Here is an 18200-nt window from a genome sequence, read left to right on the forward strand (position 1 = left end):
ATTACCACATAAAGTGACGCATGTCAGATTTGAAAATTTTGACCTGGACACTGGGGCATCAATGACCCTTGGTCATGAAAGGGTTAAAATACATTTCACAAGTTAGCAGAAAATGACACTTTCTGAGGAAAAATAATAATGATAACGTTTCCATTTCTGCTAACTTCTGGCAAAAAAATAAAATAAAATCTCCCACGGACTCACTATGCCCCTCAGTGAATACCTTGGGGTGTCTACTTTCCGAAATGGGGTCACTTGTGGGGTGTGTTTACGGTTCTGGCATTTTAGGCGGGGCTAAATTGTGAGCAACCCTGTAAAACCTAAAGGTACTCGTTGGACTTTCGGCCCCTTTACGCACCTAGGCTGCAAAAAAGTGTCACACATGTGATATCGCCGTACTCAGAAAAAGTAGGGCAATGTGTTTTGGGGTGTATTTTTACATATACCTATGCTGGGTGAGAGAAATATCTCTGTAAATTGACAACTATGTATAAAAGAATTTAAAAAGTTGTCATTTACAGAGATATTTCTCACACACAGTATGGGTATATGTAAAAATACACCCCAAAACACATTGCCCTACTTCTGCCGCACCATAAAAAAGATCAGCGCTAGCACCACTCTGCTGCAAATGAGGCTCATCACGTGGGGTATGCAGAACAATGGCATGGGGTCGGGTACCCCTGACCATAGCCATGACCTCAAACTTGTCATCTTCACTAGCGGTTAGAGTGCCACTGTTGTCTTCAGGTTCATATTCGGAACCACTGGATTCAGCGGGTGAGGCGTCCCCATCGCTTTCATCCATCAAGGCCAGAATCCTGTAGGCCTCTTCAGCGGAATACCTATTTTTTGACATTTTGGGCTAACTAAATTTAGAGGGTATTCCTCTGAGACTACCCAGCAAAAAGAGAAAACCTGCCTAGTAAAAAGGAGTGCTTGCGAAGTAAAGCTGCGATCGCTAATAAAGATGCAGAAAGCTCAAAAGTGATCTTTATAGCGCCACAGCGATTTTACTGTGTTTTTGCAGTGATCAGAGCCTAAGATCTGATTGTGATCAGTCTTGATCACTTACAGATACTATATAGTACTAGTGCTGATTAGCAACAGCGACGACACTAATCAGCGACTAATCAGTGACTGCGGTGCGGTGGGCTGGGCGCTAACTAACTAACAAGTAGCTAAGTAACTGGCGGTGATAAGGGACCCTTACAGAGGGGTAATCAATGACAGGGGGGTGACATGGGGTTGATCAGGTAGTCTATATGGGGTGATCAGGGGTTAATAAGTGACAGGGGTGTGTAATGTGTGTGTGGTGCTTGGTGCTACTTACAGAGCTGCCTGTGTCCTCTGGTGGTTGATCCAAGCAAAAGGGACCACCAGAGGAGCAGGTAGCAGGTATATCAGACGCTATTTACAAAATAGCATCTGATATACCTATTTGATTGGCTATTTTAAAAAACTATAGCCTGCCACCCAATGATCTGCACTGGCAGGCTGTAGTTAAACTTGTATACTGCGCAATCCTGTGAACGTTCACAGGAAATCTCAGGTCTCACGAGATGACGCCAATAGGCGTCACTGAGACCTGAGAGCGCTGCCGTCTGGATGCCTATCGGCGTTACTGTCACGGCAAGCGGTTAAAATTGCTAACAGCTTCTTGCAATCCATCTGCAGGCCAGTATCGGATATTATGTATCCTAGGAAAGGAAGAAATGACTGCTCAAAGGAATATTTCTCGAACTTGGTGTGCAGATGATTTTCTCTTAACCTTTGAAGAACCAGACGAACCTTCCTCTGGTGAGTGGCCAAATATGGAGAAAAAACAAGGATATCATCTAGGTACACCACAACACAGGAATAGAGAAAGTCTCTGAACACTGCAGGGTCATTGCTTAGTCCAAAGGGCATTGCCAGGTTTTCGTAGAGACCGTCGTAGGTGTTGAAGGCAGTCTTCCACTCATCCAACCCAAAAACAGAACCAATAACCCCAAAGAAAAGTGGGAGACACATATATACAATATATGTAATTTATTGAGACATGATCACATAACAAACAATATATGAAACAAAAGGCACAAGTGTACAGGAGGAGGGGGGGGGGAACCTCATGTAAGGAGGTCAGATACAACCTCTCTCCCAAACACCCAGCTGGCAGGGAAAAAGATGTCACAGCCCTAGGTATACATCAGCATGAAAATTGTGAGAACTGTAGGTTCACTCAAAGTAACATGTACTGGTATGTATGTTGCATGCACAGAAAGATAAATGAAAAAATGTACAAATAGCACAAGGCAAACTAGCCCACCCAAAAACCTGGGATGGCCACATAAGATATGCACATAGCCATTGAACTGTACAATACAGACAGAGGCAAGTGTGCCAAGTGCAGGTGGCAATAGAGATATAAAAAGAAATGTAACAACTAACTGAGCAAAACAACAAAACATGTATTACCCATGATATGCTGGACCCAGAGCGTGTGACCAAAAGCTGCACCTCGACGTACGTTTCACCTGGAGAGGCTTCGGCAGGAGGTAAAGTAACAAACTGAGTTCGTCCTTAAATGGTGTGGTCCACAGCTGGCAGCTGATTAACGCATCCGCCCAGTGTCGCAGGGATGATGTATACCTAGGGCTGTGACATCTTTTTCCCTGCCAGTTGGGTGTTTGGGAGAGAGGTTGTATCTGTCCTCCTTACATGAGGTTTCCCCCCCCCCCCTTCCTCCTGTACACTTGTGCCTTTTGTTTCATATACAGGTCCTTTTCAAAAAATTAGCATATTGTGATAAAGTTCATTATCTTCTGTAATGTACTGATAAACATTAGACTTTCATATATTTTAGATTCATTACACACCAACTGAAGTAGTTCAAGCCTTTTATTGTTTTAATATTGATGATTTTGGCCACAGCTCATGAAAACCCAAATTTCCTATCTCAAAAAATTAGCATATTTCATCCGACCAATAAAATAAAAGTATTTTTAATACAAAAAAAAGTCAACCTTCAAATAATTATGTTCAGCTATGCACTCAATACTTGGTCGGGAATCCTTTTGCAGAAATGACTGCTTCAATGCAGCGTGGCATGGAGGCAATCAGCCTGTGGCACTGCTGAGGTGTTATGGAGGCCCAGGAGGCTTCAATGCGGCGTGGCATGGAGGCAATCAGCCTGTGGCACTGCTGAGGTGTTATGGAGGCCCAGGATGCTTCGATAGCGGCCTTAAGCTCATCCAGAGTGTTGGGTCTTGCGTCTCTCAATTTTCTCTTCCCAATATCCCACAGATTCTCTATGGGGTTCAGGTCAGAAGAGTTGGCAGGCCAATTGAGCACAGTAATACCATGGTCAGTAAACCATTTACCAGTGGTTTTTGCACTGTGAGCAAGTGCCAGGTCGTGCTGAAAAATATAATCTTCATCTCCATAAAGCTTTTCAGCAGATGGAAGCATGAAGTGCTCCAAAATCTCCTGATAGCTAGCTGCATTGACCCTGCCCTTGATAAAACACAGTGGACCAACACCAGCAGCTGACATGGCACCCCAGACCATCACTGACTGTGGGGACTTGACACTGGACTTCAGGCATTTTGGCATTTCCCTCTCCCCAGTCTTCCTCCAGACTCTGGCACCTTGATTTCCGAATGACATGCAACAGTCCAGTGCTGCTTCTCTGTAGCCCAGGTCAGGCGCTTCTGCCGCTGTTTCTGGTTCAAAAGTGGCTTGACCTGGGGAATGTGGCACCTGTAGCCCATTTCCTTCACACGCCTGTACACGGTGGCTCTGGATGTTTCTACTCCAGACTCAGTCCACTGCTTCCGCAGGTCCCCAAAGGTCTGGAATCGGTCCTTCTCCACAATCTTCCTCAGGGTCCGGTCACCTCTTCTCGTTGTGCAGCGTTTTCTGCCACACTTTTTCTTTCCCACAGACTTCCCACTGAGGTGCCTTGATACAGCACTCTGGGAACAGCCTATTCGTTCAGAAATGTCTTTCTGTGTCTTACCCTCTTGTTCGAGGGTGTCAATGATGGCCTTCTGGACAGCAGTCAGGTCGGCAGTCTTACCCATGATTGCCGTTTGGAGTAATGAACCAGGCTGGGAGTTTTTAAAAGCCTCAGGAATCTTTTGCAGGTGTTTAGAGTTAATTAGTTGATTCAGATGATTAGGTTAATAGCTTGTTTAGAGAACCTTTTCATGATATGCTAATTTTTTGAGATAGGAATTTTGGGTTTTCATGAACTGTATGCCAAAATCATCAATATTAAAACAATAAAAGGCTTGAACTACTTCAGTTGGTGTGTAATGAATCTAAAATATATGAAAGTCTAATGTTTATGAGTACATTTCAGAAAATAATGAACTTTATCACAATATGCTAATTTTTTTAGAAGGACCTGTATTGTTCGTTATGTGATCATGTCTCAATAAATTACATATATTTTATATGTGTGTCTCCCACTTTTCTTTGGGGTTATTGGTTCTGTTTTTGGTTTGGCTCAGTATATTATACTAGACCCCAGTGTAATTTATACATTATATGTGAGTTTTTTCTTATAGGTTGGTCTAAAAGTCTTCCACTAGTCCCCTGGCAAATCCTCACCAGGTTGTAGTCCCCACATAGGTCTAATTTGGAGAATGCTTTAGCTCCCCTGAGGTGATCAAACAATTCAGGTACTTATTTTTTCTGGTGATCTTGCTAAGATCCCTGTAGTCGGCGCATGAACGTAGGGGACCATCTTTCTTCTTCACAAAGAATAAACCTGCACCAGCTGGAGAGGAAGATTTTCAATCTCTGTCAAGGTTCTCCTTGATATATTCAGAGACATAGAGTCTTTGCTAATGACAGGGGATAACTGCATCTAAGAGGAGGCAAGGAACCCGGAACCAAGTCAATAGGACAGTCATACGTCCTGTGAGGAGGTAGCCTCTCAGCTTTTTTTTTTGTCAAAGACATCCGCATAAGCGTGATAGGCTGCAGGCAGACCCTGGAGATTGAGTAGAACCCAAAGCGCGCGAGCCGGCTGAACAGAGGAAAGACGCTTGCCAAGACAGGACTGTCCCCAATGAAGCATCCCTCCGGACCTCCAGTCAAGAATAGGTTCATGAACACAAAGCCATGGAAGTCCCAGAAGTAGAGAATGAAGAGACTAGAGAGGACCAGAACAAAATCAGTTCAGTATGAAGCACCCACCTGTAATTTTACAGGTTCAGTAATGAACTGCATGGACTCAGATAAAGCCCTTCCATTGATGGACGATACCGTCAGAGGACTCTTCAGGCATCTCATGACAATCCAAAGCCTTGTTGCAGGAAGTTCCCTGCTGCTCCAGAATTCAGAAGTGTTATCTCCGTGAATTGACCATGTCCCAATTGTTTTCAAAATCATGCATGGTAGAGGGGACATCCCAACCGCCAAATTCATCCTTAATTTTCCCGGAAAGACCCTCACAGAAGGCGGCCACTAAAGTCCGGAAGTAGACTGCATACTGGCCCATGGATGGACCTCCTTGGTGCAGCCACAGCATAAAAGAAGCCGCTGACTTGGTGCATCCTGGCTCATCAAACACCCAACGGAAAGCCCGTAGGAAGGCCTGTAGATCCATAACTATTGGGTCATACCTATCTTAGAGTGGTTTGATCCATGCCAGGGCTTCTCCTGTAAGGTGCAAAATTAAAAAAGAAACCTTGGTTCGGTCAGAAATGAACTGATGCGGCTACAGTTCTAAGTGAAGATTGCACTGATTATTGAACCTACTGCACTGTTTAGGGTCTCCATCAAAGCATGGTGGAGACGACAGATAGGGGCTTGATTCTGGCACATAGGGAGTTGGTGGAGCACGTGCCGGATTAGCTGCTGCAGCAGATGCTGCAAGGTTGGTGGAAATCAGGTCATTAAGATGGATGTTCACATTGCGTAGATGGACTAGAATCTGATCCTGATGTTCCGTTTGCTAAGACATCTCCGGTGTCATTGTCATCATCATCATCCTCAACCACCAAATGCTCCTCCCCATTGAACTTTCTCCTATTGGGTCCTCAACAGCCACAGGGTGGCCAGCAAAATGTGTCAGCTATTCTTCTTCTGCGGTTGCACCTTGTTTTATCAACATGAATTGGGATGACAATGTTTATAGCATACTGTAGTTGTCCCTACTGACAAATGTTGTGGTCTCTTTGAATTGCTTCCGAATGTGTCAGTTGTCTCTGACATTCCACTGCTTGACCGTAAATCAACAGATCCTCCCTGCTGAGGTGGTCTGTTGCATTGCAAAATCATTCATGGCTTTATGCTGCCCATACAGATGCTCATGCATCTGTAAAGTGGTATTCCAGCGAGTTGGAACGTCACAGATTAAGGGGGAAATACCCAGGAGGCATATGGCTGCAATGAGAGTACAGTCTTCTGGACATTGTTAGCACCTTTTACAAGCAAGTGTACTGTGTTGCACGACTAGCTTTATCACATGGACCATACAGGGGACATGTGGTATTTTCCCAATTGCAATACAGTTATGATGTTCCAGCCATTGTCACTTTCCCAGTTGAAGCTGGTTGGGGAGACAGCCAGTGGTATGTTTCATGCTTGATGCACTTTAATATGTGATTGGCAGTGTGACACTGGCTACGCTTGCCCAGCCCCATCAGTTCTAATACAGCATGACAATGCTTCAATTTACACATGTGATAGGAGGGAGGGAGAGTGGGAGTGATTCTCTTCACTGCTGCTACTGGGGATGGGAGGATGTCCATGGAGGAGACAGATAAGAGGCTGGTATGGGAACCAAACTGAGACAAATGTGCACAGTGAGAATTCCAAGGAGCGTCCCACGTTCTTCACCTGAGAGTGTGTCTTTTTTGGAGAAATAATACCAGCTAAGTATCTTCCAGTGAGGATGGGTGAACCCCATCAGATCCCTAAAATCAGCAGACTCTACTAAAATGTGCTGCCAGCAACTTGACGCCACGGGATGCCACGAAGGGGAGATATACCTATCTCCCCACAGAAACCAAATAACGGTACCATGCTTGGATTCTACTGGTAGCCAGAACCCAGGTGGATCCATTGGTCCTTGAACCACCTCCCTGGGACATTCTGGTCTGGAGCCCTGAGCCTCGTTTTTTTGGCTCATGCGCTGCCAGCCCAGCAGAGGGGCCGGCTACAGATTTCAAAGGCTTATGCCAGCAAGCGGGCGTGTTTTTTTCTCTAAAGGAGGTTCACATTATGCCATGTGTTTAGCGGGACCTGCAACCTGCTGACATCACTGCCCTCCATGTGACTACAGCAAAGGACTCATCACAACCCAAAAGGACTCATCCATCTGGTAAACTGACTTTCTCTCTGTTTAATCCTGTTTGTACCATACCACCTGTATTTGTAACCTCAGACCACTGATATATTCTTTGTGTGTATAGTGTTATTTCTAGTGAGCCCTTAAGGCGATTAAATATCTAATTTATTCTTGTGCTGTCTGGTATCTCGATCACGAATCCCCACGTCCATGTTTCGGCCTAGTAATACGCTACCGCGGGTTGGTTTCTTACCCTATATAATCCCGTTAGTGGACCTGGCTTATATCAAACAAGGATCTGGCGGCAGTCTTTCCGGGCTCTCTCAGCTTGTTGCCTCTGTGTGCTCATGTAGACAGGAGGAATCTGTGAAAACTATACCAAGACTGACCTTATGCGCTTCTCCAGGAGGGTGTAGCATCACACCTAGGTAGCCAGTGACCATATTGTATCTCGTGAGCTCAACGTAGTTGACGTCAAGCGGGCACTAGGGGTGGTATCCCTTACAGTACCCCACTAAAAAGGGGCAGTGATGACAGAGAGGATGCAACTGAAAGGCTTCTCTGGGTTGCAAAGAGGAGAAGCAGGATGAATGTTGTGACCTATCGCTCCAAGACAGAGCGTCAATCTCAGAAGTGACCACCACATCATCCTGCTTTGACTGAGAGGAGAAATGAGCAATCCAGTCCACAATCTCACCTTCTTTGTCCTCAATAATAATGGTGTGTCTTTCAGAAGCCATGGAACACTGTGGCCTACTACTACTGGATGGATGGCTGGTGCTGCTACCTACATGAGTCATTTGTTTTGCACTCCCTTTTTCCAGACACTTTATTATTAGGCCTAATAATAAAAAGTCACGAGGTTAGTAAATGGTACACAGATTAATAAATTGTAATGGCAAAAGTGCAAGTGTTTTATCTGTAATTTAAAGGCAAATGGCGAAATAAAATATACCAAATCCCTCCCCTTTCCACAAACACACTGCAGACTGGAATTGAGAATTGAGAATGGTAATATAATTTTTGCAGTGAAACATGTTTGCACTACACGCTCTGATGCAGTAATACTGGCCCTTCACTAACACTCGGGTGTGACAATGCACTTTTTTTGCCTTGATGATAAACATATTTTGAATTAGACGCTGTGATGTAGTTGTTTTTAGTAATATAGATTTTTGGTAATTATCTGAAATGTGTATGCTGCTGCTCTACCTTATCCACCTCTTACCTTGCAGCAATGTACATAACACTGCTTTATTATTTTATTATTTTTATTTTTATTGCAGTAAAATTATTAAACCCTTTTTTTTTTAATAATAAGTGTTCACTTAAACTCGGATTTGACTGCAAATTTTGCAATGATTCCAGATGTCTTATGGACTAGACGTAATGCAGTTGCCTTCAGAAACCTGTTTATAATTTATGTTACTGATGTGAAATGCATATGTTGCTGTACCCTATCCACCCCTTATCTTGCAGCAATGTACAGTACATGTTAAATAACACAGGTGTAATGCACTAAAATGCCCAATTACAAAGTTAAAATAGCAGGGGCAATTCCTCAGCACTTGCATGAATGTAGTGAAACTTATCAAAGCAAAAATAGTTTTTTTCCCCTGTTTTTGCAGGTTTCTGTAATGTAGAACTATTTGCCAAAAGCTGAGCTGATTAACCTGCCAGCTAATACAGTAAATCTGATAGTGACCAGTTCTAACTCCCTCACTTCCATTCCCTGATTACATTAATATACTCCAAATTCCCCAAAATATCTCCTTTCACAGTTCCTTTCACAATTTAACAGTGGATTTCTGGTTTGGCAAACAGAGCCACAACACAGGATCCTTCCAGGATGCAAGCACATTACAGAATGATGTTCTGCTCATTTTTCAGTGGCACCTCCCAGCCTGCTGCAAATTTTTTGTGAAATTCGTAATGAATCCAATTAATTTTGAATATATTCACTCATCATTAAGTGTAAACCAAATGACAAAATTATTTTAAAGCTCTGGCTCTCCAGAAAAATAACCAATATTTATCAATGAATTCTAAATCAGGTTGGGCATATTAGGTTTTTGTAATGATTTTCATAAGGAACAGGTTTAAAGTACAGTGAAACATTTTATGAAACATTACATTTTTCTGTACAAACAATTACAACTACACATCAGATTATTTAAAGGGGTTATCTGAAGCAGGAAATGCCCCCCATATGCCCGGGCCCCTCACACTGATTCTACTTACCTGGCTTCCTGCTTCCTGTGCCGCTCCTGGTCCCCGCATGGCTGCCACTGCTTCTCCCCATCCACCGATAAAAACATCCGGTGTTGGGGAAGGAGGGCAGCCAATGGCTACTAGGGGAAGGAGGGCAGCCACTAGGGAGGCTCATCCCCATCATGGCCTATTTGCTGCTCCCCTCACGACACCTGATGTTTTCATCCGCACACGGGGAGAGGCAGCGGCGGCCGTGCGGGGACCAGGAGTAAGGAGCCAGGTAAGCACATTGTGATTGAGAGGCCCAGGCATATGGGGGCATTTCCAGGCTCAGATAACCCCTTTAAGGGTGCATTAAAATCCCCTAGTATATAATGTAGTCCTATATATAACAATAAAGTATAAAGCAGTCATTGAAATTCAGCCAAACTCAGGCACTCTTTTACTAGCTGTACTCCTGTATAGAACAAGGTCTCAAAAACATAAAAAGATAGACTCGATCACTAGTCATACTATACTTGCATGTCCTCGACACAGCATGCAAGAGATGTCCCAATGGTATGGTAGTACAAAACAGTGGCCTAAACATGATAAAGCTTCATGCACTGCATAATACATAATACACTGCCCAAAAAAAAGTCACCACCAAAAAGAAAAGGTCACACACTCTAATATTTTGTTGGACCGCCTTTAGCTTTGATCACGGCACGCATTTGCTGTGGCATTGTTTCGATAAGCTTCTGCAATGTCACAAGATTTATTTCAATCTAGTGTGATGATGGTAGAGTCTGACTGCTGCACAAAGCCTTTTCCAGCGCATCCCAAAGATTCTCAATGGGGTTAAGGTCTGGACTCTGTGGTGGCCAATCGATGTGTGAAAATGATGTATTAATCTCCCTGAACCACTCTTTCACAATTTGAGCCCAAAGAATCCTGGCATTGTCATCTTGGAATATGCCCATGCCATCAGGGAAGAAAAAATCCATTGATGGCATAACCTGGTCCTTCAGTATGTTCAGGTAGTCAGCTGACCTCATTCTTGGAGCACATACTGTTGCTGAACCTAGACCTGACCACCTGCAGCAACCCCAGTTCATAGCACTGCCCCCACAGGCTTGTACAGTAGGCACTTGGCATGATGGGTGCATCACTTCATCTGCCTCTCTTCTTACCCTGATGCTCCCATCACTCTGGAACAGGGTAAATCTGGACTCATCAGACCACTTGACCTTCTTCCATTGCTCCAGAGTCCAGTCTTTGTTTCCTAGCAATTTGAAGTCTTTTCTTTTCTGGTTTGTCTCACTGATTAGTGGTTTTCTTACGGCTACACAGCTGTTCAGTCCCAATCCCTTGAGTTCCGTTTGCATTGTGCATGTGGAAATGATCTTACTTTCACTATTAAATATAGTCCTGAGTTCTACTGTTGTTTTTTTTCGATTTGCTTTCACCAAACGTTTAAGTGATCGCCGATTACGATCATTCAGGATTGTTTCCCCGCCACATTTCTTCCTCGAATGCGATGGGTCCCCACTATCCTTCCAGTTTTTATTAAAATGCATTGGACAGTTCTTAACCCAATTTTAGTAGTTTCTGCAATCTCCCTAGATGTTTTCTCTGCTTGATGCATGCCAAAGATTTGACCCTTCTCAAACAGACTAACATCTTTGCCACGACCACGAGATGTGTGTTTCGACATGGTTGTTTAAGAAATGAGAAGCAACTCATTGCACCAGTTGGGGTTAAATAACTTGTTGCCAGCTGAAAGATAATCGCCCTCGCAATAATTAACCAATAAGAGGCTACTAACAATTTGCTTAGTTAAATCCAGGTGGCGACTTTTTTTTTTGGACAGGCAGTGTATGTATGGGCAGCAAATAGTTTCACGTCGTCAAAAATGGTGCGAATTGCACTAAACTCAAAGTGATGCATGTGATAAGATAAATTTGGCACAGGTTGCTAATTATGTTCCTTTTTATAATATAAACTGTTATAGTTTTTCATTAACTGTAATGCAGGATAATATTGTCACTAACTTAATAATTATTAGGAATTTCAAATCTTTAAATGCTCAAGCACTAGAGTGTTGGATCATTGATGCAGTCGTATGTGTAGTTATCAGAAGTCATAAGACCTGATTTCTAACTTACTGCAGGCTGACCTGCAAACATCCTAACCAATCAGCTTACCTGCAGAAATAAATACTTTTGTAATGCATTTGTAAAACTGAACCTTCTTTACTCTAGAAAGGTTGCAGGTTCTGCTGGAATCCAGAAATATCCATTCAGAAATTTAGCTGCAAACTTTTTTTTTCATTGCATGTGATTCTATCATGCATTGAATATCCTTGAAAGCTTCCAGCATTCATATATATGTCAAACAATTCAAACCACTTGATGCTTAATATGGTTGTGACTGCCTAACGACAAACCAGTACAATCTGAAATTAAAGCATTTCCCTAGCCTTTAAATAGTAATGTGAACATAATTCTGAGAATATCTGAAAGCATATCAAATGTGTAATATAATTGTGAATGAATGAACTGAATAAATGATGCATAAGGCAAATCTCAATAATCAATTTTATAGCAGAGGAGAGGTGAAACAGTGAGCGAGAAAGCAGGCAGTGAGCATGTAATTGTATTTTACCACCACAATTGGCGACCAATGAGTTTTTTTGTTTATTTAGATTTGCAATCATTTTTAGTCTCATTTTCGACAGTCTGACAAAGAGATAAAAAGCTTTAAACTAGCATTTGGATTTTATTATGAATAACTGTGTTCACTGTATAATCTGTTTTTAATGCGGCTGCTTACTTTATAATTATTAGTGTTTTGCTGAGTATGCCTTTTTATTAGTAACTTTTATTTATCTTGGATTAAAATTCAATAAACGTCAGATAGTAGTGAATGATTCAGAGCACTGAGAGGAATATAATGGTCCCGGCTATGTCACGACCATGTTTATGGCCGTGACTCCTTGGGAGCCGCATACAGTTGCCCGCGGTTTTCGGGTTGTTGTGTCAACCGCAACTCAAGGCATTTTGCTGTTTGTCTCAGGTGCGGTTGCCGCAGACAACAGTTATGTGTGCGGTTCCCTTGGAGTTGTGTGTGCGTTTGTATGCACTTTCGTATGTCTGTGTGCACTCTGTGTTATGTGTGGTGTGCACTTACATCTTCGCCTCACTGTGGTTGCCCCTGGCATCATTTGGTCGTTGTGTGTACATGTGGTGGCAGTGTCCCGGCCTTCGGGCTGACTCCCAGGACATGAGTGCCACCCATGTCGTTGCCTGCGGCAACAGCCACAGTGTGTTTCGTGTTTTGGACACTTCTCCTTTTAAGTTGTGTTTTCCCTTCCCTGGTGCTGGAAGGGTTAACTCCCTTCCCAGTGTGTGCGTGTGTCACTGGGTGTGTCTGACTGTGGGGTGTGGCTTCTTGGCCTATAAAGCCTCACTATTAGCACAGGTCTGAGGGTTGCTTCAGCCATGCTTCGCTGGAGCAGCCTCCTGTGTTTTCTACCTGTCAGTGAGAGCCACCCCTGTGGTCATAAAGATATTGTCACATTATGTTTATGTCTTGTTGTGTGTGATGTCCATGTGATGTTCTGTTGGGACCTTCCTTTGTTATTTTGTGCAGCTTATGGTTCTGGATTCCTGTGTGCACAGGGACCCAGTCAGCAAGGCTGTGGCAGGTTGGTGGAACTACTTAGTTCGCCTGCCATTTCCGTAAGTCTGTTTGTGTTCCCCTTTTCCCAGCAGCTTGGCCATTGAGACTCCTGCTCCTCCGTGCAGGAGGAGTAGGTCGTCTTACCCTGACTCCTAGTCCAGGGACCGGACGGAGGGTGAGTTAGGGATCCGAGGTTCCGGAGCATGGGTCCTCCTACCTTAAAGGTCGGCCCATGCAGCTAGGAGTTAGGGTCAGGTTAGGGACGCGTTAGGAGGTGACCTGCTCCCTAATCCTGTCTTCCTGGCCGAGCAGCCTAACACCATCTGGCATTGCATGGCTGAGGGTTTTCCCCATCCTCAGCCGTGACCGGCTATCACTCTTATGAGGCGAGGGTCTGATGAATATTGTGGTCTCCTATCTAATACATTAGCCCAATAGAGCTTTCCCTAACAGCCCTAGTCTTCAGGCAGGGAATAGCTAGCTGGTTGTGTGTCGGAGCACGTGCCCTGAAAAGAGCGACCCCCAGCCTCAGGATGCCTCGGACCTAAATTAAATTCCCTCATATCCTTCTCATTAAATTGCCCTAGATAGCTTCAATGCGTTTCGCCTATACTTTCGCCTAGGAAGCAGTATATCTAGGTTTGGCATTTGGTCATTCTCCGGCAGTGGGAATTGAATTTAGGTCCGAGGTATCCTGAAGCTGGGGGTCGCTCTTTTTAGGGCAGGTGCTCCGACACACAGCCAGCTAGCTATTCCCCGCCTGAAGACTAAGACTGTTAGGCCTCTTTCACACTGGCGTCATGTTTTTTGCCCGGATAAGAGGCGGGTGCGTTGCGGGAAAATGCGCGATTTTTCCGCGCGAGTGCAAAACATTGTCATGCGTTTTGCACTCGCGTGAGAAAAATCGCGCATGTTTGGTACCCAAACCCGAACTTCTTCACAGAAGTTCGGGCTTGGGATTGATGTTCTGAAGATTGTATTATTTTCCCTTATAACATGGTTATAAGGGAAAATAATAGCATTCTGAATACAGAATGCTTAGTATAATAGTGCTGGAAGGGTTAAAAATAATAAAAAAGTTAACTCACCTTCTCCTCTTGTTAGCGTAGATCCCGGTCTGTTCTTTAGCTGTGGACTGAATGACCTGAGGTGACGTCAGATCACATGCTCCAATCACATGGTACATCACCATGGTGATGGAGCATGTGATCTGACGTCATCAAAGGTCCTTCAGTCCACAGCTAAAGAACAGACCGGCCTCTACGCGAACAAGAGGAGAAGGTGAGTTAACTTTTTTATTATTTTTAACCCTTCCAGCACTATTATACTAAGCATTCTGTATTCAGAATGCTATTATTTTCCCTTATAACCATGTTATAAGGGAAAATAATACAGTGAATAGACTGTCACCTAGAACCCATGCGTGAAAATCGCACCGCATCCGCACTTGCTTGCGGATGCATGCGATTTTCACGCAACCCCATTCATTTCTATAGGGCCTGCGTTACGTGAAAAACGCACAAAGAGGAGCATGCTGCGATTTTCACGCAACGCATAAGTGATGTGTGAAAATCACCGCTCGTGTGCACAGCCCCATAGAAATGAATGGGTCAGGATTCAGTGCGAGTGCAATGCGTTCACCGCACGCATCGCACCCGCACGGAAAACTCGCCCGTGTGAAAGGGGCCTTAGGGAAAGCTTTATTAGGCTAATGTATTAGATAGGAGACCGCAATATTCAGCAGACCCTCGCCTCATAAGAGTGACAGCCGGGACCATTATATTCCTCTTAGTGCTCTGAATCATTCACTATTATCTGACGTTTATTGAATTTTAATCTAAGATAAATAAAAGTAACTTTTTAATAAAAAGGCATACTCAGCAAAACACTAATAATTACTAAGCCTCTGAGTTGGAGACACGCAGTGGTGTTAAGTAATCAACACTATTTCTGTCAACATTAAATCATTGCTTACTTTATAGGGTTGATTGACAGCAAAAACACATAATCATATTCAAACTAATTGGTTAAAAAAGAAAAGTAAAACTGAATGAAATAATAAAGGTAGATAGACTAGCAATGGGACATATACCCTAGAATGGGACATATACTCTAGCTCACTCTAAAGTGCTTTGATATTTTTATATGTTTTATATGCAAACTACTATTTTTCACAGAGCAGGGAGAAATGTGTTCAATATAATAAGGTGGTATATGAGTTTCTTTGCATTCATTATGTGTACTGTATTGATGATGGCATCACAAACATTAGGCAAAATGACTATGGGGACATTTATGAAGACCAGCATTTTATGTGTCGGTCTAAATCTCTCCTCTGTTTGGTTTAGATGCTCCTCAGTTACGTACTGCATGCGTCTTAAAAATTGTGGGGCAGCTGGGCAGGTCCATGTGAAAAAGCAAAAAAACTGGTGTAGATCTTTGCTATAATCTATGGCAGTTTCCAGGTGCAGATTATAATACATGTGACAGACCGCCTGCCCCAGCACTCAACGCTCGCTACTTTAAAAAGTAGCAGATGATGCCTAAAACCCCAAATATTTTGCACAACACCAGTTTGCGCCACAGTTTGTGACTTTTGGTGCTAGTTCTCTGGGGAAGGGATGTGTTCTTAAGCTTTTCTTTTTTTCCGTATTTATCTCCAGATTTGTATTTTTATTTTTCATTCTTATTTGTTGCAGAGGTATGCTCTGTGGACTGTGGCACTCATGGTGTTTGTGTTGGTGGAGCATGTCGTTGCGAAGAAGGGTGGACTGGGGTGGCATGTGACCAGCGTGTTTGCCACCCTCGCTGCACTGAACATGGAACTTGCAAAGATGGAAAATGCGAATGCAGAGAGGGCTGGAATGGGGAGCACTGCACCATTGGTAGGCAAATGACGGGCATCGAAAGAGGCACATATTGTTTTATTCTCATACAACATTTCGCCATTGGTTTTGTTCCATCAAGGGAGCCTTTATTTTTCAACTGCAGAATACAAATTGAGAACAAGTAAATGATTGATCAGTTTCATTTACAGACATGCATATTATTAAATGGCATCCATTTTGTTTTACAATAATTCTGGCAACTGTAGCATTATACATTTCTTCCAACAACATGGGCTGACATGTAAAGACTAATATATCTAAGTTATCTGTTTCTCTAGTAAGGCAATAGGATATGTTTTAAAGCAGTTGTGGCAAACCTTAATGGGGCATTGCTTTTTACAATGATCATATCTTGTAATCCAGAACTTTGGCCAAAGGCTATTAGCATGTGTGTTTGAGTTAATAAAAAAAAAGCATTTGACCACTGTTCTGATTCAAAATGCCAATCTATTACCAATAGCAACATGTAATGAAATAAAAACAGATACATAGCAGAAATGCCTGTAAATTTTCAGTAAAAGAGGTTTTTTCATCTCCGCCATCCATGGCAGAGATCAGAATGCCCATATCATGCAGCAGCCAGGGTGGCCAGAGTTGTAGAAATGAGCAAGTAGGATGTGCCACACTGTTCCTGTGAATACACAAAAGTGGGCCCTAGTGAGACCCTCGGATTTAACCCTGAAATACACCACTGGTCAAAAGACCAAAGAAAGTCCCTGTAGGGGTCTACTAATTTGGAAAATAAAAGCCAAATACTTTATTTCGTTCATTTAAAAAGGGGAGTTCTTTACCCCACAAAAACCACACATTTAAAAACTAACAGGTGGCAATGCAGATTTGTGTGAAGATTAGCTTCTCTCTCATTTGTTTGAGAATAAGTATATATGTGCGGGTGTGTGGTTGGTGACAGTGTACCACAGATTTGATATACCCTGTTGCTTTGTGTCCTGGAACCTGGGCCCAGGCTCCGGACACCACTGCGTTGGTTGTCTCTACACTGGCACCAGATAACCACTACACTGATTCATAACACACAGGACTGTAGCCCTACTGAAGTCTACACATTTGCTGCCAACTGAATCTAAAACAAGCGCCTAACACTAGTCCCCACCCGACATGTTTCGCCGCGATGCGGCTTCGTCAGGGGTTAGGGGTATTAGCGTCGGCGCGCTGAACAAACAAGGGTTTTATGCCTTAGGTAACGCCCCCGTTTGTCTGTTGCAGATAGCCCATTGGTCATATCCACAGAGAGAGGCGTGTCTACAACGTCACCAATCACGTGTGCCAGCGCCTAGTGATGAGGTCACCATAGGCTGCATGCGTCCGGCCGCAACACTGTTTCCACAGCTGGTGTACTATTGGCTACAGGCGTCGCCCGTATCTAACGTGCGCTGGCGCCCAGCGATGACCTCATCACTAGGCGTCTACTCAGCCTAAGCCAAAACATTGACGCCGTCTGATGACACCGTGACAGTCGTCATCACCCCCTTCCCTTTCTATCAGGGAAGTGGGAGTGGTTAACTCAAAAGATGTAATGTAATGTCAAATCATGCATTAGATACATGTTAGGTAAATGACTAAAAGTACCTATACACCGGATGGTCTTGCTGTCCTGGGAGGTCACAGAGGGGGCAGTCCTGCATGAGATGAGGGAATCTCTTGTGAGGGCTTTTGCTCGATTGAAGGCCCTTTTCAGCACCTTTCGAGGGTATCCCCTATCGCGGAATCTATTATATAGATCATCCGCTTGGATCCAAGCGGATGATCTATATAATAGATTCCGCGATAGGGGATACCCTCGAAAGGTGCTGAAAAGGGCCTTCAATCGAGCAAAAGCCCTCACAAGAGATTCCCTCATCTCATGCAGGACTGCCCCCTCTGTGACCTCCCAGGACAGCAAGACCATCCGGTGTATAGGTACTTTTGATGGGCATCATCGACTGATGACAAACATCTTAAGGAAATATTGGAAAATTCTCCTTAATGATCCTGATCTACGTCAGGTGCTCCCACTTTATCCCAGTGTCACCTTTAGACGTGGTCCAAGCTTAAGGGACCAATTGGTACACAGTTTCCTTCCCAAAATAGGACAGGAAAATAGTAACTGGTTAAGATCTAAGGTGACCGGTTCATATCCATGTGGTGGCTGCTCC

At 43.6% G+C, this 18200-nt stretch overlaps 1 protein-coding gene across 1 annotated transcript in view; it reads left to right on the forward strand.

Moving 5' to 3' along the window:
• TENM2 (teneurin transmembrane protein 2) overlaps positions 1-18200 on the forward strand; it is a 3034822-nt gene that overhangs the window by 2169728 nt on the left and 846894 nt on the right. The window contains exon 12 of the mRNA XM_044277356.1: positions 15859-16044. Within this exon, the coding sequence (XP_044133291.1) occupies positions 15859-16044 (186 nt within the window). The remainder of the gene's footprint in view (positions 1-15858; positions 16045-18200) is intronic.

This window comes from Bufo gargarizans, chromosome 2 (assembly GCF_014858855.1).
Source record: "Bufo gargarizans isolate SCDJY-AF-19 chromosome 2, ASM1485885v1, whole genome shotgun sequence".
Lineage (NCBI taxonomy): Eukaryota > Metazoa > Chordata > Amphibia > Anura > Bufonidae > Bufo > Bufo gargarizans.